The sequence below is a fragment of the Larimichthys crocea genome, chromosome XIII, assembly GCF_000972845.2.
Source record: "Larimichthys crocea isolate SSNF chromosome XIII, L_crocea_2.0, whole genome shotgun sequence".
In the NCBI taxonomy this organism is placed as follows: Eukaryota; Metazoa; Chordata; class Actinopteri; family Sciaenidae; genus Larimichthys; species Larimichthys crocea.
In genome coordinates this window covers 48,309,841-48,333,927 of record NC_040023.1, presented here as the reverse complement: position 1 = coordinate 48,333,927, position 24,087 = coordinate 48,309,841, and the positions used below count along the sequence as shown (strand labels likewise).

Here is a 24,087-nt window from a genome sequence, read left to right as displayed (position 1 = left end):
GTCCAGTTACTGTGTGGCTTCAGCAGCTTCTCTGGCTCCACGGCATGACCACGCCCATATGCCGTTTTCGCGCGAAAGGACAGACCGTACCATTGTGAGTGCGTAGGGGGGACCCAGGAGAGAGACTACTCCTAAACATAGAGACAAACGCCTTTCTCAAACACTGAAAGTGAGACAAGGCATTTTTTATGCTGTACGATCGTTGGCACAATCCAATAAATACAATTATCGGACTTATCAACAACAACAACAACAAAACGACCAACGACGAAATCCCTACTTTTGCAATCATCGGATTTTCTAGCGGTTAATTTTTTAAATCCACCTCCAGCGTTACTCACCGAGCTTCTTTAAGTTAGAAAACAAAACTTTGTGTTGGACTTTTACCGCTAAACGGAGATAAAATGACGCTCAAGTCGAAGGTAAGCGGCAAAGCAATGCATGCAAGTGTTTCCTTTTCTTTTTTTTTTTCCACGGTGTTTTTTTTGTGGCGGAGAAAAGTCACAATGAGTCAAAAACGACCACCATTGTTAGGATGTAACGTTGTTGGCCTCCATTGTTAAACTGGATTTATATCTTTCTTTCTTCTTCGAGTAAGGTGATTTGGGCTGTAGCTCGGACACCATCTCATATTGTTTTGAATTGAACACGTAGCAAAGTCAGTCTGCCGTCTTTGTTTTGATCTGGGTAACCAGCTAGCTTACACGTGATCTGCTCACATCGCAGTTCAGGTTGGTACATGTGTTCAAAGTGACTGACTGAGGTTCAGTGTTTTTGTCAAGGGGTTTGGTTGGTGTGTCACCCTCCTATGGGAGGTCAGAGAGGTCAGCAACCTTTAGGCAGAAGGGGAAGACCAGGGCCATCAACTACATGGATCAGACACAATTTACACTCCTAAAAATGACACATCTTAGATTCAGGGCCTGGTAATTCAGTCCTGTACCAAGATAAATGCTTGTACACTGCTGTCATAGGTTGTCATAAAAGAAGAAAAAAAGTGTGTTTCTGTTTGGGACCTCTCCAACAGCTCAAAGAAGCAACAACAACATTGTTTTGTTTTTTTGTCCATCGACTTGATACATCATTGCTTTACCTACTTTTAATTTTCTAAAGATGAGACAGATCTTATGACATGTTTATAAACCCCCATACTGAAGTTATTTTCTGCATTAAAGTTATGTTCTACACCTGTCAAGGTGTGGACAGTACTTTTTTTATAAAGCAAATCACAAATATTAATTCATATATAGGCCATAGTGCAACTTAAAACTATAAACATAAACATATAACTACTTACTGAAATATCCATCCATCCATTTCCTGCTTTTCTAGGGCTGGGTCTTGATGGCAGGGGGTTTCCCGTTTAGTAGTTTAAGATGTCGCTCTCCAAACCAATCCTCCTGAGAAATCCCAAGGTGTTCCCAGGCCACATTTTGGGTTTTAAATAAGTCTGAAGAAAAAGTAAAAAAAAAAGTAAAAGTAGGTCAAGGGTTAAGTGTATCCTTACTGTGTCTGAGACGTTGCACAGGCCTGTGGTGATAAGTAGCATTGACCTTGAGCTTGGCTTGGTATGAGCTGATGTAAACTCAAGAAGACAAGTTGACTTTGATGACAGCCAGGCTGCTGTCTTTCTTTCTCGGGTATAATCCTGTGACTTAAGTGTACCCTGTGTAGGTTTCCTGCAGTTTGGGAAATGGCCAATATTTCTGAGCCTGCTGTGTCGCTAATGGATATCCGGGAAAAATTAATAACAGAGATCCGGGCCTAGACTTCATCCATCTGCAGTCTGATTAGCAATTTCATGCGTGAGAATAATGGGAGAGACACATTTCGGCTAACAAATATTTGCAAGTGCACGTTAAAAGCTAATTAATCGTCAGGTGATCGCTGACGTGTTCTGAGACTGTTTTTCAGCCGGTGTGTTCAGCCTCTTCTGCTCTCCATGTGGACTGTTTACCTGCACAATGCCTGCACAAACCTGACTGGTCAACACTATTAAGAAAACAGACAGAACCAGACTGCATCCTGTAAAGAAACGGGAGGGTCTCACTTGTGATCTAGCAAATGTCTCATAAAACATTTACAAAACAAAGTATTCAATATCCTACTTTGTGAACAACCATGTTTTCTAGTTTGCAGTCTTCTTTTGTGCATTGCAGCAAATCTTGGCATGTTAACGCCACCTGTTGTTGATCAGTGGTATAGTGTCACGCCATTGGTACGACCGTGTATCACCACCCATAGAAACTCAGAAGCTCTATTTGGTACCTTAACTTGGCACCATTGTTGAGTGAGTTCAGCTCTTGATTTGTTGCTGATACCTGCAGCACATTCTCTGTTGTAATTTACTCTTGCCTCAGAAAACAATGCATTCACACTCTTGTGTACAGGAAGTGCACCGTTGTCACACTCAGTAATGTCACGTTGTGCTGATTTGAAGTAGTTCTGAGTTGCGATGATGACGCCAAGGCTACACGTGGGACATGTCATCTATTCCACCAAACCATGTGATGCTCTATGTCTGCTAACAGGCTCCATGTTTCAAGTCCAAGTTTATCACTGCGGAGCTGGCTCACCTGTTCAGCCAGTCAGACAGTGAGGAGGAGTTTGAAGGTTTCAGCGAGGAAGAAGAGGAAGAAGACAGGGGATGTTTTAACAAACGGCTAAAGACCAAGGTACGAAACTATTGTTGGCTGTATTATTCGATGAAAACATTAGCACAGCATCAGACTAAAGGCTTTTTCTATTTGTTTTTTAATCAGATGGTGGAATCAGAAGAGGACAGCGACATGGACACAGGCTTCTACTCTGATGGCGAGGAGGCCGCCCCAGCAAAGAGGAAGAGTCTTTTAGTAGCCCTGAGGTGTGTGTCTCTGTGTAAAGGTTATCATGATACCATTTATTTTAAACTTTGAGACAATACTAGTATTAAGAAATTACATTTTGAATCATTAAGGGATCTAAGGAAACACATGTTGTATGACAATTTCATTGATTTTTTTCCAGTGATTGAACGACAATCTTATTTTAATGTTACTCCTCAGGTTTCCAGTCAAAAGACTGTCTACCCCGAAACAGGAACCGCAAGAGAGTAACGTCAAGAAACCAGCCAAAGAAACTCCTCCGCCACAGAGAGCAAGTAGAAGACAAAAGATGAAGCAGCAACAGGATGAGAAGGAGGACGAGGAGGTGGAGGAGGAGGAGGAAGACAAAGAGGAGGTCCTGTCTCAGAGTCTAAAGAAAAGAGACAAGAACATCAAGGAAAACAAGGCTATGGTAGTGAACCCACTCTATGATGTGTATACTACAGTTATATCAGTCCATCCTTTGTCAGATGTCCTTTGACGCAGTCTTCTCTGTTGTCTTTCAGCTGGCTAAGCTGTTTGCTGATCTGAGCACCATGGCTGACCTGACTCTGCCCACAACCCCTCTAGTGAGTGCATTCCCCAGCTTATTATTATTCATTTATTTTTTACAGTGACTGATTTTGTCTGTCTTCTGCAGAAAAAGAAGCGGGCATCAGAAAAGGTAATGCCACGGAAACGCAAGTTTGAACCAGAGATTGGGTCAGAAAGGAGGAACCCGTCTCGTAAGGCTCGTCCGCCAGAGAACTTTGCAGTGGAGGAAAAGAGCGAGCCACTCACCCACAGAAGCCCTAGGACTGTAGACATCAGGAGGCTGGTGGAGGTACAATGTGCAATACACACTGATCACTGCGTCCACCCCACATCATCAGTAAAGTCATTTATGTACTTAAATATACAATTATAGACACCAATTAGTGGTCAACGCTAATCTTTAGAATTATACAAATTATACAATTCTATTTTTATGTATGACATCTTTATTGATTAGAACCTTACTGGCTACATCACACTGGTCTGCGTGTGGTCTCTCAGTTTCACTTTAAATATGTTGTTTTCGATTGGACAGGTGGACGAGGAACATGTCACTGAGGGACGAAAAAAGAGGAAGAGCCACAGTTCACGAAGGAGCCAGTATGAGGTGAGGTCGGTGGATGAGATTACCAAAGAAGACCTGGACAACATAGCGTACCGCAGCAAAGACAAGATCTGGGACAAGGAGAATGTGAGTCACATCAGGCCTTTACCCATTTTGCCAACGTTGTACTGTGCTGTCAGGTTTCCTGAGTCAGTGCGCTTCTTTACTGTGTGTGTTTTTTTTGTTTTGTTTTGTTTTTTCAGGGCAGCTCGTGTCACCAGTGCAGACAGAAGACTCTGGACACCAAGACGGTGTGTCGCAGTGGTTTCTGTGTGGGAGCCAAAGGTCAGTTCTGTGGACCATGTCTGAAGAACCGCTATGGAGAGGATGTACGTGCTGTGCTGCTCGACCCGGTGAGTGACAGGAAACCACAAAGCATTGCGGGACAAGTGACAGGCATTTTAATAAACCATTTTTATTTATTTATTCATTTGTTTTTTGGATTTTACCTGTCACTTTATGTAGAGAGCTATCCCAAAGTCCTACTGAAGTGACTTTAAAAGCAAATAATATGTCAGGAACTAAGAAAACTATCATTAATGACTGGGCTAATGAAGTGGCGAGTTTTAGTGTAAACTTTAATAACTGTCATGTTTTGTCATCTTGAATACACTGATTTTAAATTTCACAATAAATCAACACACACCTTACAAAACTTTACTTTAGTACCTTATACTGATTACTCAATGTGGATATGGTTATTTTTTGGCACCCACTTGAATTGTTTTTTCACTAGCGTAGTAAAGTAACAGCAGGTCGCCCACACTAAGTTTAGACCTTTTCTGCAGACTTGGTCGTGTCCCATCTGCCGTGAGATGTGTAACTGCAGTCTGTGTCGTAAGAAGGAGGGCCGCTGTGCAACCGGCATCCTGGTCGGATTGGCCCGCTACAACGGCCACGACAACGTCCACGAGTATCTCGCGAGGTATGTTGTCTCATCCTCACTGTACAGAAGTGTTTGTTGGTGCATTGGAAGGATTACATTACTAACAGATCAAGAATGCCAGCAGTCATTAGTTGCAGCCCTACTGTTGTTGCTATACTGACAGCAGATGGAGCTCATGCCTTGTTTTGTCTCCGGTGCAGCATTCAGAAGGAGCTTCAGTAAAGTCCAGACAGGAGACCAGAGAGGAGAACCTGCTCGTACAGCTGGGACCTGGAGCAGACTGGCGTGCTGCACAGTACTGTAGAACTCATTTTAAAGCACATTTTTAGGTTTAGATCAACCTTTTATCTAACTAGAGAAACAAGCAAAAAGTTTTTTTTTTTTTATATCACCTTAACATAAGGCACATATACTGTTTATATGTTTTATATGTCCTGATTTAAGGCTGCATAAGATGCAGGGATGTTTTTGTTGTTCTAAAGTCAGTACTCACTTTTTGAGTTGTATATTTTCATTTGAATATTTCTACTCTCGATGTTCACTAGAACAAATGTAACTATTTTCTATGGTGCAAAGGGGGCCTCTTATACCAACTGCTTTTCTAAAAGTTTGCAGCATTCTTGTCAGTTCACTGTAAATTTGAATAAAGTATGGCGTTATCCTGACGATTTGCCACTTTTTTTTTTTCAATGTGTGTGTGCGCGTGTGCGTGTGTGTGGCTGCAGCTGCTAATATACCCAGAGGAGTTGGGTCAGATCCAGGTCAAGTCTTTACTCCTGAGGTGTAATCAGCTGATCTCATGTAATGACCAGGTACCATTGCTGCAGGGCAGGGGTCAACCTGAGGTCACTGGGCCTTCATGAGGCATCACTGGTATGCAATGAGAGTCAGAAATAGAATTTTGATGTAATCACTGATGTTTTAATTAGATATCTTCAGTGACAGTCTTTTACATTGCGTTGATTATTTTCTTGGTGGTTGTGTGTCATTCAGCTTCCAAAGTGATTTTTAAAAACTCCATTAAACACAGAGGTTGTAGATTCAGATGTTTTTTGAAGTGCTTGAAAGGAGTGACACGTCAGACAAGTGAGCTACACACTACGTGATGCTCTTGTAATGTGAGGGACCTGGTTGTGAACTCCCCCAGAGTCGCATTTTGATCATAGCTGAGATACGCTTCTTTGTGATCATGTTCGTGTTTTCTGAAGTGGAGTTTATTGGCTCGTCAGATGTGTGTTTTTGAGTGGTAACAGATCAGTGAGTGGTCACAGGTTAGATCCTCGCAACATAAACAGTAACTGGGAATTAATTGTTCCCAAAGGAAGCACAGATACTCTGTCATCACTGTTGTCACAACACAGCTGAGCGATTATCCAGTAATAAGGGGGTGGGAGAAGTTATAGTGTGTGTGTGTGTGTGTGTGTGTGTTGAAGTCAAAGCGTACCATGTGTAGATGTGTTTTTTTTTTCTATTGGTTCCATTTGATTGATATAAATGCCAGAGCAGCAGAAGGGAATTTAAGACAGTTTTAATCACTTTATTGTCAAGTGTTATGCAGGCAAAGCATCTTTTCTGCTTGAAGTCGTCCTTTTTTAATTTTTTTTTTTTTTTTTATTGACATAACACGTTTGTACAAACCAGTTTTAAAAATATCAATAAACTGGAGCCTTTGAGGCTAACCTGGCAAAAAACCCATTATCAAATGTCATGGAGACGAACAAACATCTTTTAGAAAAAGATTTACAAATGAGATGTCACTACAAAATATCAAAGAAAGAAAAGTTGGTTGTCACACAAAATATTACCAAAAACATCTAAATTTGTTTGGTATCAACCTTTTCCACTTTAACAAATAGTAACTTTTTTTGCTTTCTTTCTTCTTTTGTTATTTATTTTTCTCCCAAAAAAACACGTTTATGGCGCAAAGAGAAGAAGAAATGAACAGCAATGGTCAGACATAGAAAAAGAAAAAAAACAAAGCACAAAGAGTAAAGAAGAAAGAAGCAGCACTACGGCAAAAAACTGAAACATGCTGTACACAACCTCAGAATCAAAGCACACAAATACAAGTCCAGCAAAAGGCAAATAGTACAAATCAAGGATAAATAATAAATTAGCCATACACACACTGGGGGTCCTGTGTGTTAACATACTGGGCGGGGGGACTTTTTTAAAAACAACTCATAAATTCTATAAAATAAATGTATCTTTTAATTTAAAAAGAATGTACGCACTGAACTAACACAGAGCAACACCACCAGAAAACATCTTGTAATATCCACACAGCTAAATAGCCCGACCCACTCCCACCCATAGCTTTTACCACTCCGTCTCTTTACCTTTCTGTGCTGTGGTCTGCTCTCCATGTCACCCCCTAATAGTGCAAGAGAGCACCCCTCTGTGTCCATCCGCCTAACTCTGGAGTTCCTTCTGTACGACAGCTTGTGTTAAGGCAATTGTGGTACATCAGTCACGCAGCAGGGTTAGAGGTGGAGAGGGAGTCGTCACCAGAGCACAGAAGGCAAAAGAGTTACCGGCGATGGTGCTGCCATTTGATGAATCTGTCGTTACATCTACCAGGTACCAGCCGATGGTAGTCAATCATATAAAAATTATAAACTCGCACTGTGTGCAGCTGTGATGTTAAAGCCACCGTGTGGTACCTGCAAAGTAACTGGATTCCATCAGACGACAGCACGGCTTTCAGACGTTTTCCCTAATCTTAGAGCGAACTGGCTTGTTTTATTAACAGAGAAAACTTCCCCTGACAATGTAAACATGGTTTCACTAGGATTGTCATTATAGTATTGCTTTCACTACACAAACAAAGTTGTAGAAAGCTAGATTGTTTTTTCTCTATAGAAACCTTTTTTCTAATGGCCACTGCGCCTCAATAGGAATGCATTATTTATAAATCTTTTTATATGTGCTTTTTTCTACTCTCTCTTTTTTATTTTTTTTTATTTTATTTTTTTGTAGAATCATCCTCTCTTCTTCAATAACTTTATTTGTTGACTGGTCTCGAAGGACTCAACACCTGAATCTGATCTGAGGACTAAACCTGAACCATGAATAAAACTCAAATTAGGTAGATCCTCTCCATGACAGCATGGGAATACAGACGCACACTCATTCGTACGGGTCACACAAACAGACGCGCATCATCCCAAGACTGACCCCCTGCTCTGTCACTGCTCTGCAACAGTCCTGTACCATGATTGACCCTCAGCACTGTCTGACAGGTATGAAACAGGAACACAACTTTGTGCATAGAGTTAGATTCTGTTGCGATTAGGAAAATGTTGCTCAATGTTGGTTGGTTTTAGATTCAGCAGGTCCCCCTGTCTTGTGCTAATATAGACACTACTTTCATTCTTTTTCCCACCAGACATGGAATTATTATAGATTCACTTTTATAAATGCCAAACTAATCTTCATACGTTTAGATAACATTTTAGTTATATCTGTTAGTTTTTTTTTAGATTGTGATGTTTATATTTTTTAGGTTTCTGTTCATTGCATGATCCCGTCTCTTTTGAGTCCCTTTTTTTTATGAGAGAACAACAACATTTTCAAAATTATGTAAAATTAAAGGTTAAAAAAAAAAGTCAAAGTAAAAGCAGCCACCCTCACAGTCCCTGCAAAGACTCCCAAAAAACAGGAAGTCAGCCTTCGACAAAGAGACAGGTGTCATGTTGCCTATTCAAACTCCTCCTCTTCCTCCTCCTCTTCCTCCAGGTGATTAGAGGTGGTGGGTGTAGCAGGGTCAGAGTCACGCGAGAGGGTTGCCACAGCAACAATCTGGGGTGAGGCGCCCAGGCCTTCAGGAGCGTCTTCCTCCATATCATCAGTGGTGATGATTGCCACCGCAGCGCCACCCTTCTTGTTCTGGTGGGTCTTGATGTGCTTTGAGAGGTGGTCACTTCGCATGAAGCGCTTGGAGCATTCGGGACACTCGAAGCGCTTTTCCCCTAGAAGGGAGAAGACAAAGAATTTGAGAAATATTATTAAAGAAAGGGACTCCTGGTTTTCTACAGATACGTATAAAAAAATCTGCTTTTGTTAGTGCCTTTGAGAATGGCCTCGCTAGTTATTACAACTAGTGTCAAACTGTAAATTATGAAATTCCAATCCAAAATAGTTTAAATAAGGATCTAAAAGGAGTTTGGATTCAAAATTAAACAATTAGTCTATCGATAGAAAAAATAATGAGCATCTATCCATCTGAGGTGCTTTACCTTGTCATATATCATTAACGGAATATCTGGAGTTTTCGACTGTCAAACAAAACATTTGAAGATGAAATCTTTGCCCTTGGAATCCAATTCAGTAAAATGCTATCTAACCCCAACTCAACCAACGTGACTAGGGTGATTACCTTCACCGGTCTACATTCCAGTTTTTGTTTCCTACCTGTGTGTGTTCTCCGGTGTCTCTGCAGCTCGTCGCTCCTGGTGAACCTCTTGCCACAGAAGATCCAGTTACAAACGAACGGCCTCTCACCGGTGTGCCAACGTAGGTGGGCCCTCAGGTGGGACGTCTTGCCGTACACCTTCCCACAGCCCTCCATATGGCAGATGTGCTGTTTCTTTTTTGTGGGGTCCCCACTGTTCCTGCAACACGCACTTGAGTTAGGTTTTTGGATTCAGACTTTTTTTTTTAAATGTACTTACTAATTATTCTAGCAAAGCTGAATACATTTGACTGGTGTATGAATATTCTCAGTGTATGTTTTGTGTGCCAGCTCCTCATTACAATGTGAAGTGCTCTGTGCTGAGAAGTCAGATCTCTCACTTTAGGATACAAGCTGCACTGTGTTCTGACCATCTGTCCAACCAGTTGTCCCATCATGACTTGACGGTCATCAATAATTTTGGAATAATCATAAACTTGTAAATTCTGTGTAATACACTAGTGTAATACTCTAGGTAGCATCATACTGCCTAGTGCAGCTTTAAAAAAAAAAGTACTGTGTGCCTAGAATACTGTGCTACTTATTTGAGTACATGTTTAACTCCCGAGTTCTTTCTGCGCCCGAGCACGGTGCTCTGCATTTCTAATTTATTCTAACCTTCCTTCTCCATCCCTGCAGTTCGGACAAGAGCAGGCGACGCGGCGAAGCCTCTTGCTGGGCGGTCCCTCCTGGTCTGAAGAACTCTGTACGGAGCCCAGCTGGTCTGGACTCATTGATGAGCCTGATGCCACGTTGCCCACGGTGACCGTGACAGGAGACGACTGAACTTTGACCCCATCCTGACCCTGTGGTTGACCTGAAAGGTGATTGAACATGACAAAACGTGTCATCAGAAACAAGTGTTGTATTGTCTGTGGGGTAGTCCAGCAGGACATCCTGGTATAGTTCAACTTTGAATAGTAAATTAATGAAGTGGCGTACCACACAACTGCAGAAGTCATATTTAACTTATAATGCTTCCTTTAGTGAACCACTTTGTTTTAACCACATGTTTGTTTATGGTAATTAATGGATCAGTAATGATTTAGTCACTGCACATTCAGTGCGCTCTTACCCTGTAGACCAGTAATGGTGAGAGGAACTCCCTGCACCTGAACCCCAGCAGTGCCGAGCCCTGCGATGCTGACCGTCTGTACCCCAGACCCTGGGTTGATCTGTGCTGCGCTCAGCGTCAGGGGGGCTCCACTAAGGGAGACCAGCCCTCCACTCCCCACTGTCGTCCCACCGGCCACTGGGGCCAGTGTTAGCTGCTGTGGCATGGCTGCCCCGAGGCCACCTTGCAGGGAGACCCCACCGGGCAGCTGCAGTGTTTGCCAGGTGATTTGCCCAGATGGGGAAAGGGTAGGGGTACGAATAAGGACCTGGGCTGGGTTCTGGAAGGCCTGGATGGGCTGCAGGGTTTGTCCTGGGGCCAGCTGGAGGGTCTGAATGTGCTGAGGTGGCTGCTGGCCTGGGACTTGACCCTGACTTTGAGCCTGGGGCTGCAGCTGGATCTGCTGCACCAACTGGTGCCCCACCTGGCCCACAATCACCTGCTGAATGGTTCCTGCTGTATCTGTCTGGTTCTGCAGCCCGTTAGCCTGGTTCTGGCTCTGAGAGTCCGCCTCACTGCTCTGCACTTGGGTGTCAGCTGGCCCACCCTCGGATCCAACAGAAACCATTTGTGTCCCATCAGACACGCTGTCACCTTCGGCCACTGCCGTCGAGCCACTTGATGCTGTAGCAGGAGCTGCCCCAGACACTGCTGTTGTCACCAGCTGGTTGCCATTAGCAACAGAGAATGTGCCATCTGCTGATTGGATAAGCTGCACAGCCCCACCCCCTCCAACATTATTTATCACAGGCAAAGCCAGGGTCATGCCACCAAGGTTTATGGGTACAGTGGTCATGACAGGAGTCTGGGAGCCCTGTAGAGTCTGCAGCTGCAGTGGGAATGACTGTGCGGGGCGGATCTGCAGCGGGACCGTCTGATTGGCTGTACTCGTCAGGATGGTCTGCTGGTTGGCTGGCTGGAGGATAGCCTGGGTCTGGCTTGGACTCTGGGTCTGGATGAGCTGGACCTGCTCCGGTAAACCTCCAATGGAGGCTGTGTGAGCTGGGCTGATATGGATCTGCTGTCCATCTGCAGTCTGCAGGTGAGGGATGACCTGATACTGGACCCCGCCCCCGGCATTGGGCAGGTTTTGAACCTGGATGATCTGGAACTGCTGCTGTTGCTGATTGGCCACGATGCTGTTGCTCCCACTCACTGACTTCACCTGTCCCACAGGAAAAGAGTAGTGATACAGTTAAGAGGACAAACATTGACAGACCAAAAAAAAAAAAAGTCAAACCCACTGCGTCCTTTACCTTGCGTCCGCAAGGTGAGCTGTCGTTAGCCAAGGTGGTGGCCACTGTCACAGCAACAGGCTGATTGGCGTTCTCCTTGGCCATAGTAGGCGCTGTTGTAATGATCTGCCAGCCGTTTCCTGTGAACTGAGCTGGGACCAGTTCCAGCTGCTGGGGCACCAGGGCCTGACCTCCAGCTGTGTCCACCACAATCTGACCCTGGAGCTGACCTGACTGCAGCTGGATCTGACCAGCCTGGACTTGGATCTGCTGGGCCCCTGCCTGGGCCTGGGCCCCCTCCGCTCCCCCCTGCCCTCCGATCTTACTGCAGGTGGCCGCTAGCAGAGCCAACGGAGAGGGCTGAGAGGAATCCTGAAGGATACAGGGTAGGAGTGAGGGCGGGGGAGGAATGGGCAGAGACAGGGAGAGAATCGGTTAAACAGGAGGGAGGGAGGGAGGGAGGAGAAACCAGTCAAGAGACACTGAGAGCTCATATACATACACAAACAAGAAAGTCCAACATGTAAGGGGGGAAAAGAGCCGGAAGGGTTGAGGTATCATTTTGCACACTCACACAATAAACACATAATTTGAAAGAATAAAGAGAACGAGTAAAAGAGCGACTGGTGGAAGGGAAAAAAAAACAGAAAAAAAGAAACGCAAAAAGCTGAGAGAGGGAGAGAGAGAGAGAGAGAGAGAGAGCTGTCAGTGGAAGTGGGCGGTATTACAGGAAGCGAGTGGGTGGGCGTGTGAGAACCACATTTCTCTTTTCTCAGAACACTGGAAGAAAATGCCGCCTTCTCTCTCTCTCACTCTCTCTCTCACTCTCTCTCACTCTCTCTCTCTCTCTCTCTCTCTCTCTCTCTCGTGCTCTCCTCCCTTTCAAAGGAACTAGGTCGCAGGCAAATTTTTAATGCTATACTCTTCTCAACACTGCACGGAAACAGCCTAGATTCTGTAACAAATACAACAGCGTGTCATGAAAACAATGCTTGTCATGCACGTTTAACAACAGAACAAGCACTTAAGAATAACTCCTCAGACAAAATTAATCTCCAAGACATATACAACCTATAAAAAAAGAGCAGCTAACAATAGAAGTTCCACAGTTGTAGAGTCACATACCAACGCTGCACGTCTTCAAAATTAATCCACATGCAGAATTAAATCATTCTGACCCTATTTCAAAGTCAAATTCAAAAGTACAGTAGTTGAAGTGTGACAGCCATATAAGCCTATTCAAGAAGCTCTGGGCTGGCTCTCAGCAGGGCTGCACAGAAGCAGGAAGTGGAATCCACCAGAGAAACGCCCCCAGAGGTGTCTGGCTGGCTGAGTAGGGGAGGGAGTACATTTTTGGCCTACAGGAAAAGCACAAGTAATGAACTATAATAAACTCTTATTTCTTCTCCTTTTTTTTGTTTGTTTTACCTGCGATCCAGAACTTTTCCCCTTTTTAGATGCTTTCCCGCCTTCAGTTCCAGATGATTCCTTCTTCGAGTCTGTGATAAAGAGAGTGAAATGTGAGAATATTTCCTCTTATAATATCACCACATGGGTATTTATGAACTGTGCAAAGTCCCAGGCACAGGGCACAGTCATGTAGGCACCAATAAAAACCTGATCATAACGCAGATATAGCATAACAAAGGTGATCAATAAAGGTAGAGCACAAACCAGTAACCTCATCATCAATATCAAAGGGGGGCTTGGAGCCTCCTATCTGTCAGACACAGAGAGAGAGAGTGAGGGGTGGAGACGGAGAGGGGGGAGGGTACCTACCACTCATAACGCATTAATATACCGAGAGGGAGAGGGTGTAGTTCACGGTAGAAGGCCGGCCGGGTACAGAGGCGGAGGACGGCCTATATGTTCGGCGCTGGGCCGTGGCGGATCTGCCCGTTTGACGAAACCACCCACCGGCCAGGAAGGGCGGTGCCAAGCGCAGGCACAATCAAGCAAGCCCAAATAACGGAAATAAGGGAGAACACAGTGACCGTCCCCGGCCCGTCGGCCCCCTCGCAGCCCCGTCGTATGTCTCTTTTACCGGATAGCCAGTCCATAAACGAGTAAAATAGCGCTTGTCAGAATGATATCCACAGAGAAGTTGGCGGTGTGTGACCGTGGAGGCCCACCCACTTCCATTTAAGCATCAGGACAACACCCTCTTCGCTGCTCCTGCCTGTCGCAGCCGTCTCTCCCCGCCGCACGACGTGGGGACGCCTCGTCGCCGTCCGTCGTGCACCGAAAACAAACCGTCAGCTGTGTTTGTATTTTACGCGTATTCCCCTTTTTTGCCTGCACAATTGATTTTTTTTTTATAAGGGGGAGATACGGGGAGATAGCTGTGGCTTTTGTGGGCGGACGCGCTCCTCCCACATATTCAGATTGGACGACGGGGCTCGGCGTGCGAGGGTCGAGATGGGAGTTGTATTTTGATGAGGCCTCGCCTTCTCGAACCGGATTGGGTAGCCGGGACTACAGCTCCCATGATGCTCCGGGGCGGGCTGGAGCGAGCGGCGGTGTTGGTAGTCATGTTGGTGTGAGAGAGCGAAAGGGAAGGGCGGTGACTTCTGTGCTGTGGGGGGTTGGGCGAACGGGAAAGGGAGGCGTGTGTGTGTGTGTGTGTGTGTGTGTGTGTGTGTGTGTGTTTCCACTTTCTGTACACAGTGGTGTCACAAGGTGACAGCTCTGGTCGAACAACAGAAACAGAAAATAAGATAAAGCAACTAAAGTGTCATTTAGTTTGAATCACCATGGGATATATTTGATCACAGTGCTGCCTCTATGCTCAAATACTTTATTATTTATTTGCCTCTAACATGTTTTACTTGTTCCCATGACTGTGAAACAATTACAGTGATTACAGTAAAATGAACTGCCAACTACTTCAAAACAATTATATTCATAATTAAAGATATTTATCGAGCACAAATGCTGATTTCTAAAGAATGAGCATGAGTGAATGTCAACTGTGAATTTTGAAGCCAAAAATATGTGGCGCTGGAGACCGCCATTTTGAATGTACTGCTTCTTCTACCTCCCAGTTAATCTAAATATATATTTATCAAAGACATGGCTCATCTGCAAACCTTTGAATGACACCTGGGTGCTGAAATAAGCCACAAATGGGTGAGTTAAAAAAAAATAATTCACCCTCAGTACAGTTGTCACGAATGGAAATTAACTATAAAGATCAAACCTGTTTTTTGTACCAGGGTGTAAACATGTTTATTTCTGCTGTGAAGTTGGACATTTTAAAACGGGCTCTTATAAAGGTTGACTCACTTCTGCAGCCTGTCTCAAGCAGCCAGTCGAGGAATTTCAGTTTTTAGCACTCTCGCATTGGCTTCATTTCCCAGCACCGGAGGTTGCTGCTTGGTTCCAACCTCCCAAATATAAGGATGTGATGCCTTCTCAGTTTTACTTCATTGTGAATTCACTATCTGACAAATAAGAGGACATTTCAAGATGATATGGGTTAGAGGTGAAATTTTCAGTCAATTTACCAATTAGTAATTAGAAATTTGGCAGCAATTTCGATTGAATTTTAAAGGTCCAGTGTGTAAGATTTAGTGGGCTCTATTGAAAGAATATAGAGTTCACTGATTCCAGCTCCTAAAAATGTTTATGTTAATAGATTAATGGGCAAAATAATCAACAGGTTAACTGACATATCAACCTGTAGATGATGTATGAAATATAAAAAGTAGCTTCCCACAATAATATTTGGCTGCTCAATAAATACATTTGGAGAGGATTCAGGCCGAGAGGGTTGAATCACAGGTATTTCGCAGAAGAGCAACGAAGAACATAACTGAGAAAAGTAATTTGTTGAAGAAACGGCAATTACGCAGAGAGGTTACTTGTTTCTGTACCAGTTTTGAACATACATCATGTCTCTCACCCACGCACCAAAACCACTTTTTATCTCCCAAAGGGACCTTTTTTTTTTTTTTTGTTTTGTTAAAGTCATTCTGGCACGTTAATATAGCAGGCCTTCATAGAGACCCTCCCTGAGCAAGGAGTGACTTTAGCCAAGTGGAGTCACAGCCCCGGTTCACCAAGCAGAAAACATCATTAGCAGGCAGCCAACTGAGGATATGCCCCTGGCACACAAGGGAAATATTTAGCCTTATAACACCAAGACAGGAGGAAACTGAAAGTTGTTCAGTAGTGATATAGATTTGGTGTCATGTTAAAATACTTCTCATCTAGACTTAATGAGTTTGAAAATCTCACGTGAGGCCTAAATGGAAATATCTGTGTTGAACATGGCTGCTGCTGTGGTTTCTTTTTGGTCATGAGACTGCTAGTACTCTAAGCATGTTCTCACAGCTGAACCACACACACACACACACAGGGAGGCCCAGAAACATACATATAGGTCTACACACACACACACACACACACTGTAATTACTGCGGAAGCCAAGTGCCTTGTTCCCGCCCCCTGGGCCACTCGGAAGGAAGTTGCTAGGCAACGGGGTCTGGTCTGAAGAAGGGTTGTTGTCTGTGTATGTGTGTGTGAGCATGTATGGTGGTGGTGGTGGAGGTGGAGGTGATGATGGAAGCGGGTGTGGTAGAGATACGTCTACACAGCACATAAGAAAAGCTCATTTCTAGTATTCAGTGCTATAGTACTGAATGTTTGAAGTGAGGAGTTTATTATCACAACATTTACATTTAAAGTTACATTTATCCTTTAGTGGTCCCACTGGAAACAAAAGTCCTGAAGGGGCTCTACAAATTAATTTGAATTTAGGATCAGTATAAGATTCATAGAAATAACCAGAAATGAATATTCCTACAGTGTGAGGAAAGAGGAAGTGGTTGTGACATTTGTTTTCCAGCTGCTGCCACTAGATAGCGCCACATACCAGATGGGGCTTCATCTGGTATTTCCATAGACTCTATAATCTACATGCACCTTTCTCAGTGGTAGAAGTATTTCAATCTTTAATTGAAGTATAAATACCACAATGTAAAAATACTATCCTACAAATGGAAGTTCTGCATTGCACGTATGAGACACATAATTACAAACATAAAGCTTGTTATACATAATTATTATGTATTTTATATTATTGGATTATTTCAACTTTATTATTGTAAATGATCATTAATATGTAAGTAGCAATGTCAATGTTAGATCTAATCACAACAGAGCAATTTTTTAATACTGTTAAATAGGTTTGTATGTTTTATTTATTGGTGTCAATATTCCCATCTGAAATGTAGTATGATGTATATGCATAAAAATGCAAATGTTCAAGTAAAGTACAAGTTCCCAAAACTCTACAAAAGTAGTTAAGAGTTCAAGTACTTTTTAGTACTTCATTCAAAATAAAATATTTAAATGAACATCTCACATCTCTGTTTAAATTTTGAGGAACTGATAAATGAAATAGTTTTTCTCATTCACATTATCACTGTCTTCTATTCTGTATGTGGTTTTTAATTACCACTAACGTTATGGTGACTTTACAATATAAGCACATATACAGTACGTATTAGTGTTGCCATTAGTACAACTCGTTAGACTAAGAAATACATTGACAAAACTATTAAAACAGCACAAAACTATAACTTAGTATGAAAACAAATCTGCAGGTAAAGTTTTGTGAATGTGCAAGAACAGAGCAGCACAGTCTGCCTTCGGATAATTTAAACGCTTTGAGCTCACAAAAACAATTGTGTGAGTAGATTTGAAGAATAGGCTTTTACTTGTTATCTTTAAAGCTGTGCCGCCTCGGTCTCAGGCACTTTTCTTACATGTAAACTTCAAATTAGATCAGAGCCAAATTGCCTGGATTTAACTGAAAAAGTTAAATATCATCCTGATGTGTTAAGTGCCCAGAGTTGGTTGAAATATAGCAGTGAAATATAATGTTCAAGCTGAACATCAGCATAAGATAATGTGTGTTTTTTTGCATGCTTTACAACCTTGACATGAAGGTCGATCAAGGTTGTTTTGTACCCAGTTTTAGTTTTATTCATAAAAATAAAATTATTGTCAGCCCAAATCAAAGTGGAACAACGAAATGTTCTGAGGGTAACATCAACATTTGACTTCAGACATGTTGCCGCCTTTAATTCAGAGTATCATTTCAAACAGCTCTTACAGATTTGATTTGTATGCTGGAGCTGACTATTGATTCCGAAATATGAGGGTTTGTGCGTGTGGACTGGAATTTCAGGTTGGCACATCAATGCATGAGCTTGTTGGCATGTGTGAGTCAGTGCATGTTGCGTGCAGTTATGTTTTTTTTGCGTGTCATCTCCAAGCTTTTTACACACACACTCATGCGTAGGTGTACATTTGTCACACACGGGCTCGGCGTCAGGATGTCTCCCTTTCCTAAAGGTTAAGTTGTAAAGACAGAGATTTATGACTTCTACCATGAGTTAATGTTTTGGCAGATGCCTCTGATGTTCATACCATGTGTGTGTGTGTGCGTGTGTGTGCATGTGCACAGACCTGGAGAACTTGTTGACAAGTAATAACAGACATGCTTCACATAACTTTCATCCAAACAAGCTACAAGCTGTGATTATATAGATACAGTAGATAGTCATTCTGTAGTCATCCTTTCCTGCCATTGTGTAAATGTGAATGAGAACAGGTGATGTCACTGTTTTGCTATAGCTTATCATCAAAACTTCCTATTGGTGTACACTACAGCAGATGTACACACACACACACACACACACACACACACACACACACACACACACACACACACACACACACACACACAATCTTGGATTATTTGGAAACCGTAGCTCTAGATTTTTTTTATTACCTTTGCACTCTCTAACACACAAACCTGAGGACAAATATCCTAGCGTGATAAAATATATTTTTCTTTTGATTCCTGTAAACATGACACATCACATTAAACCGAGCTGGACGTGCATTAAGCTCTGTGAAAGTTGGCAGTGTCACACTTTAATGATAGTTGAATGAGTGATGGTGTTTGATGGTGTTTGGATCAAGTGGAAAACAACCGGTGTGTCTCAGTGGGCATGGTGCCAGTTCAGGGTGTGGGTGGGACATGACATCTAAACCACAAGAAGAAACACCTTTTGTCAAGGTGATTTTCTTTCTCTCTGGCTCTGGTTAGCACACATGCTACAATACAGAGTGTATCACCTGTTTTTGTTTTGACACGCCAGCTCAAAAGTGATACAGAGTGGCCACATATTCTTGCAAGTACATTTTATTTTCATTTCTCATTAACTTGGGATACTACCTGCCAATATACTAAAACTTCTGCAGATTCTACTGAACGTATCCAGTCAAGCAACAATTAGAGAAAAAGTCTGATATACACATAATTTTGTGTGATTTTTTTTATTCCTTTAATCATTTGACATTTCAAATTTATCTTGAAACTACTCAGGAAGTCCCAGAATACGAAATAAATATTATTTCACTTCATACCATAATCAAAGTTTTCTTATTTTTCTAATATCAATATCAATATTAAGAACATTTTGAGTGTCACTGATGATAGTTGTAAATCTGAGGACAGGTTATACTTATAGGGCTGGGAGTGCCAAATAATATTAATAATAATGATGATGGTAATGATGATAATAATAATAATAATAATATAGAAAATGTTCCATAGCAACATATAATTTAAAGTGAAATGAATATTAAAAGTTGGTTTCCTTCCATAATTGTATGTCTCTATTGAGAATGTTAAAGACTATCTTATAAGGCTGGCAGGTGTGTGTGTGTTGTGTTTCTCACTGCCCAAAACATAAAATATGATTGGTTATCTGGAATAATAATCATTTAATCCTCGAAAATAAATGTTTCTGAGTTTGCGTGTTTGTGATGGGTGTGCCAGTCTAAACTCAAAAGTCTTTCTGGAGAGATTCACCCAGAACACCAGAGTGCAGAGCAGAATGTTAACCACGGTTTCCATGGTAGCCAAGAGAGAAAAAGCTAATCAGTGGCAGGATAGCAACCCATCACAGAAGGCTGAGCATCAACTCTGATTTAAAATGAAACTCTTGAAGACCTCCGTGGAGAAAAAAGCATCTTCATCAGTTCATTCTTAACTTCCCAAAAATCTTACAACTTTTGTTCGTCGGGTCAAACTCCACGCAGCATCCCCCTGACACCACCAAAGACAACCTGAAGGCGTGTATGCTTTCAGTCTGTCTTTATGACAAGATGTCCCCTTGTCCGCTTTCTGCCACTAACTTTAATGTCAGGCTGTTTAGTAATGATTTAACTAGGACTCTCTGCAGGGCTTTAATTGGAAATTACACTTTGTGTAAATGACGACTTCAGTTTGTCAGACCCCACTGAATTTTAATGATGTTATAAGAACAAATAGAAAGAACAAATATCAGATCACATTTCTGAAGATTTACTATAAGTTATTCAATCTTCTTTTTAAATCATAAAAGCAACTTGTAAATTGACAACAGAAAATCCAAGTAGGTAGGCCTAATCCAGATGGATTTAACCATAAACAGGAAAACCGCTTCATTCATGTATTCCATAACAACGATCCATATAAACCTAAATGACCTCATGCTGCTGTAAGTACAATTCATCAATAATAAAAATACTACATATTTGTAGCCCCACCATCCATACTTAAACCACAATTAGTGTCATCACTTTAGCAACTTATTTATCGCTGACAGTTAGTTACTGTAGGAGTGAAATATTGGCGGCCAACAGATGATGTCTTTGAATGACATAAGTCAATTACATGAACTGCTGCTTTCTACTAGTGCGCAAGCAAACACTACACAAAGGACTTCAAATACTTAAAAAGTATTTACTGTTTGGTCTATAACTCTTTGTTCCAGTGTAATTACAAGTCTCAAGACTCAGAAGACACCTTCAAACACTGAGTCTGAATGGCTAGAATGTGCAGAATGCGTACGCTGGCGACAATGTTCTCAGTCTACAGTAGGTGTGTGTGTTCATACAGCGCGTCAGGTACTTTCTGTTATCTTCTACAGGAGACATTACATATGTACAGTGGCGGACTGTCTAAAGGACTGGAACTTCATTCACTGCATTGCTTTTTCTCCATTTTTAATGGCACCTATTAGTCCACTTACTCATGATTTCTCCACTGAAAAGGCAACCGGAAGGCACATTTTCTTACACATTGTGCCACCGAAGAGGTCACTTTATCATGTTCATCTACCACAGAGAGCACATTTGCTGTGTACCAAGAGAGGGGAAAAGTCAACCTGCGGTCAGCCTCCAGAGGTATATGACCCCAGAGGCTCAAAGGTCACAACAAAGAGCTCCTGAGCACAGGCAATGAGATGCTCTTAGATGTAACATCACTGAGGAAGAGAAATCTTGAACTGAGACTGAACTCTGAGTTGAACTGTGATCCCATATATCATGTGCTGAGCTCTTTTATACGATGCTGAAAATTTATAATGATTGATTTGGCTGTTGGCAAACAAGACAGTCAAATTTACACTTCGGAATGATTCAAATTAGAGGTTGCAAAAATACATTTCCATCAGTTTAGCTGTATTTTGCAAGACGATTCCTACTGATGCAATTCATAGTTCACAGCAGTTATTAAGAGATGCATTGAAAAGGAAATGTGCTCTTCATTATCTCAGTTGTTTCGCCGCTATAATTTCCCAACCCAGCTGAAAACAAGGACGCAGAATTAAGCTGAATTGAAAGACTATTAAAGAGGACGGGACCCATGCTGTGCTCTCAGACAGTGAGCAAGCATGTGTTTAAACAGTCTCTTTGAAGCTAAATGTGAAATGATTAAGTCCGCTTAGAAGTCTGCGCGGCTCTTCAGTGTGTGTTTGTGTGAGCGTGCATGCACCTCTTTGAAGGTGCTACTCTTGCATGAGTTCAGGAAGACCTTTACAGCAGTGCTAAGTGGAGGGTGCAGCACACCATAAAGATCCAAGATAAGTGTGTAAATGTGTATGTGTGTAGTTCAGTGCAGGACCTGACACGACTTGCGGGTCTGGTAGAGCTGACGCCAACTCCTTGTTTCTGGCTGTCTGTGTATGTCCTGAATGACAGCCCAGAGGCAGTGCATGTGTGTGTGGTTAGATGGGAAAAGAAGTGTTTCATGTTTGACGGGAACCATCAATAAAGCGGCAACCATGAAACCTCACCTCGAAACCACCTGAACCTGGTCCGAGAAAGTGTGTAGGAATGTGTGTGTGAGTGTGAATGAGACTACAGGAGAGTAGAGGATGTGTGTTGACCTTCTTTTCTCGAATCTGTTTAGCGTCTCCATCCGCCCTAACCTGATTGATGACCACGTAAAGCAGGATTTTGTGTGTGTGTGTGTTTGCAGAGATGGTGATAGTGTACATATGTTATTATCACATGCAAAGATGATATGTTCAATTTAAGCTCGCCTTGTAAAGTGCACACATTTTCAGCCAAATCTGGGGCTGTTTTGCATTTCTTTGTGGAATAAATTAACAATTTGTTGCACGGCAATTAGCATGAAAAAGCAAGCAGCTTTTTTCCAGTCAATTTAACGTCAAACCATCTCTCAGTCCTTTTCTTAACCCCCTCTCTTCTTTTGCTCTCTCAGACCCCGAATTTTATGGCGGTCATTGTGGCGAGGTGAAGCGCAATGAGTGGGAGGAGCAGTAGTTAACCAGGAACATAGGATGAATAGCGTGTGTGTGTGTGTGTGTGTGGGGTTGTATGTATCTCTCTACATGCATATGTATGTGCATGTCTGAGTGTTATTGCATGGGTTTGTGCTAAAAAAGTGCTTTGGTTCAGTCATGGTAACCCTTTTCAAAGATCACACATAAAAATCCAAGTACAGATTCTTTCTGAAGGAAACTTACTATGGCGCTTTACCACTGAAAAATGGCACTGGAATATATTTAAACCCTGTTGAATGACTGGAAATGATGGTCATTTTAAATTTTAAAACAGTGTGAACAGGTTAAAATATTTAAAAAATTGTAATTATTTGCTGGTCACATGTCATACAAGATAAGATAAGGCATGCTTTATTGATTTCACACAGGAAACTGAAGTGTTATTGAAGCGGAACTATAAGAACAGATGCGAAACTTTAAAAAAAGCTATAATACATATATGTATAGAATGTGTATATGTAAAGACGGATGACAAATTCAAGGAAAAACTTAGTAAGTGTCTTAGTAAGGTGTTGAGCCACCACAAGCTTCAATGCGCCTTGGCGTAAATTATCTTTGGACTACTACAAGAGGAACAAACTCTTCCTTCATTTACTCCATAGGCCATATTTTATACACTGTGCATACTTTTTATACCCATGCTTCTGCTTTGCATGTTTTAGTTAGTGTCTAACAATGTTTCCTTCACGCTAATATTTTCTTTGCTTTTTAATATTATTCTGCTTTTACATGATCTCAATAACTTTGTAATTTCAGTCTTTTTTTAGTGTGACTTTGTAACATCTGTCTAAGGACTAGAGATAAAAAATTTAAAAAAAGCCTCTTGGATACCTCTGGCACATTTAGAGAAATGTTATTAATGTACACTGTCCCTGTTAAATAAACCAGAAAATAAATAAATAGTATATAATTTATATAAATTTCAAACTAAACAAATTATTCAGTGATTCCTGATGGCCACGGACACATCTGTCTTTCAGTTATTCAGACTTTTCTTTCAATTGATTACCCATCTGTATATGTATACATAATATCACATACTGTGATGTTTATGTTACTATATAGAATACTCTGTACAAGAGTTGAAGTGAAAACCCTAAGGACACTTAAAATGCCTGTTGGCTTGTCAGTGCTTAAGGCAAGTGAATTGTCAGCTGGCATGGAAGCTGTGAAAGTGGCTGTTTATTGTAGTTGAAGTGGAAGCACTGGAGGTAATTGTGTATGCACTTAAAACATCTGAAGTGTGAGTTTACGCGTAAGCACTGATGGCAGCTGATATGCTAGTAGGCGTGCAAGAAGAAGAACTTAAAAACTGTTGAATGGAAGTCAGCTGAAGAGATAAAGCAACAACCAGGGATTTCCAGGGTCTATTTTCTGTGTTTAAGGCTTTTGGAAAACTTAACGTTATCATGACCAATTGTCATGATAAACAAAAATGCAAGTATAAGACCCTGGCTGACAAACAGTGGAATTTCCCTTTAAAAATCACGCTTAAATAGCAAACACTTTTTTAAAAAAAACACACAGTTGGCCACCATGGATGATTGTCCTCGGGGTAATGAGGGGAGAAGAAACCCCACAAACAGGCCCTCTGGTGGGGATGGGAAAGTCCACTCAATCACTACTCGCCTTAGACAGACAGATGGACCGCTGGCCAACAAGACACATAAGCACGTACAGACACACCTCAAAATTGACCTAGACCCCCCACGCTGAGGTAGCAGTGATCAGATGCCTCAAATCCA

General features: G+C 42.0%; 2 protein-coding genes across 3 annotated transcripts; one reads left to right on the top strand and one right to left on the bottom strand.

The window, feature by feature from the left end:
* Positions 1 to 95: 95 nt before the first annotated feature.
* On the top strand, positions 96 to 5,553 carry cdca7b (cell division cycle associated 7b). Its single transcript, XM_010752926.3, has 10 exons — positions 96 to 422; positions 2,532 to 2,675; positions 2,763 to 2,863; positions 3,045 to 3,276; positions 3,371 to 3,433; positions 3,505 to 3,687; positions 3,934 to 4,089; positions 4,206 to 4,355; positions 4,791 to 4,927; positions 5,089 to 5,553. The coding sequence occupies exons 1-10, from the start codon at positions 405 to 407 to the stop codon at positions 5,108 to 5,110; spliced, it is 1,206 nt and encodes a 401-aa protein (XP_010751228.2). The 5' UTR covers positions 96 to 404; the 3' UTR covers positions 5,111 to 5,553.
* An 851-nt stretch (positions 5,554 to 6,404) lies between these two features.
* On the bottom strand, positions 6,405 to 14,152 carry sp4 (sp4 transcription factor). 2 transcript variants are annotated; one of them, XM_010752928.3, is made up of 7 exons: positions 13,470 to 14,152; positions 13,119 to 13,189; positions 11,712 to 12,062; positions 10,417 to 11,620; positions 9,960 to 10,158; positions 9,302 to 9,501; positions 6,405 to 8,859 (listed from the first exon to the last, which is right to left on the bottom strand). In XM_010752928.3, exons 1-7 carry the CDS (start codon positions 13,474 to 13,476, stop codon positions 8,588 to 8,590), a joined length of 2,304 nt encoding a protein of 767 aa, XP_010751230.2. In that variant the 5' UTR covers positions 13,477 to 14,152; the 3' UTR covers positions 6,405 to 8,587. The 2 variants fall into 2 exon arrangements, with proteins under 2 accessions (XP_010751230.2, XP_027142289.1); XM_027286488.1 differs by lacking the exons at positions 13,119 to 13,189; positions 13,470 to 14,152 and adding an exon at positions 12,816 to 13,079.
* Positions 14,153 to 24,087: the final 9,935 nt, after the last annotated feature.

Coding starts and splice junctions, on each gene's coding strand:
- cdca7b (XM_010752926.3), top strand. Junction 2,676..2,762: donor ACAAACGGCTAAAGACCAAG/GTACGAAACTAT, acceptor TTTTTTAATCAG/ATGGTGGAATCAGAAGAGGA. Junction 4,356..4,790: donor GTGCTGTGCTGCTCGACCCG/GTGAGTGACAGG, acceptor CCTTTTCTGCAG/ACTTGGTCGTGTCCCATCTG.
- sp4 (XM_010752928.3), bottom strand. Junction 11,621..11,711: donor GCTCACCTTGCGGACGCAAG/GTAAAGGACGCA, acceptor CCTGTGGGACAG/GTGAAGTCAGTGAGTGGGAG. Junction 10,159..10,416: donor CACCATTACTGGTCTACAGG/GTAAGAGCGCAC, acceptor ATCACCTTTCAG/GTCAACCACAGGGTCAGGAT.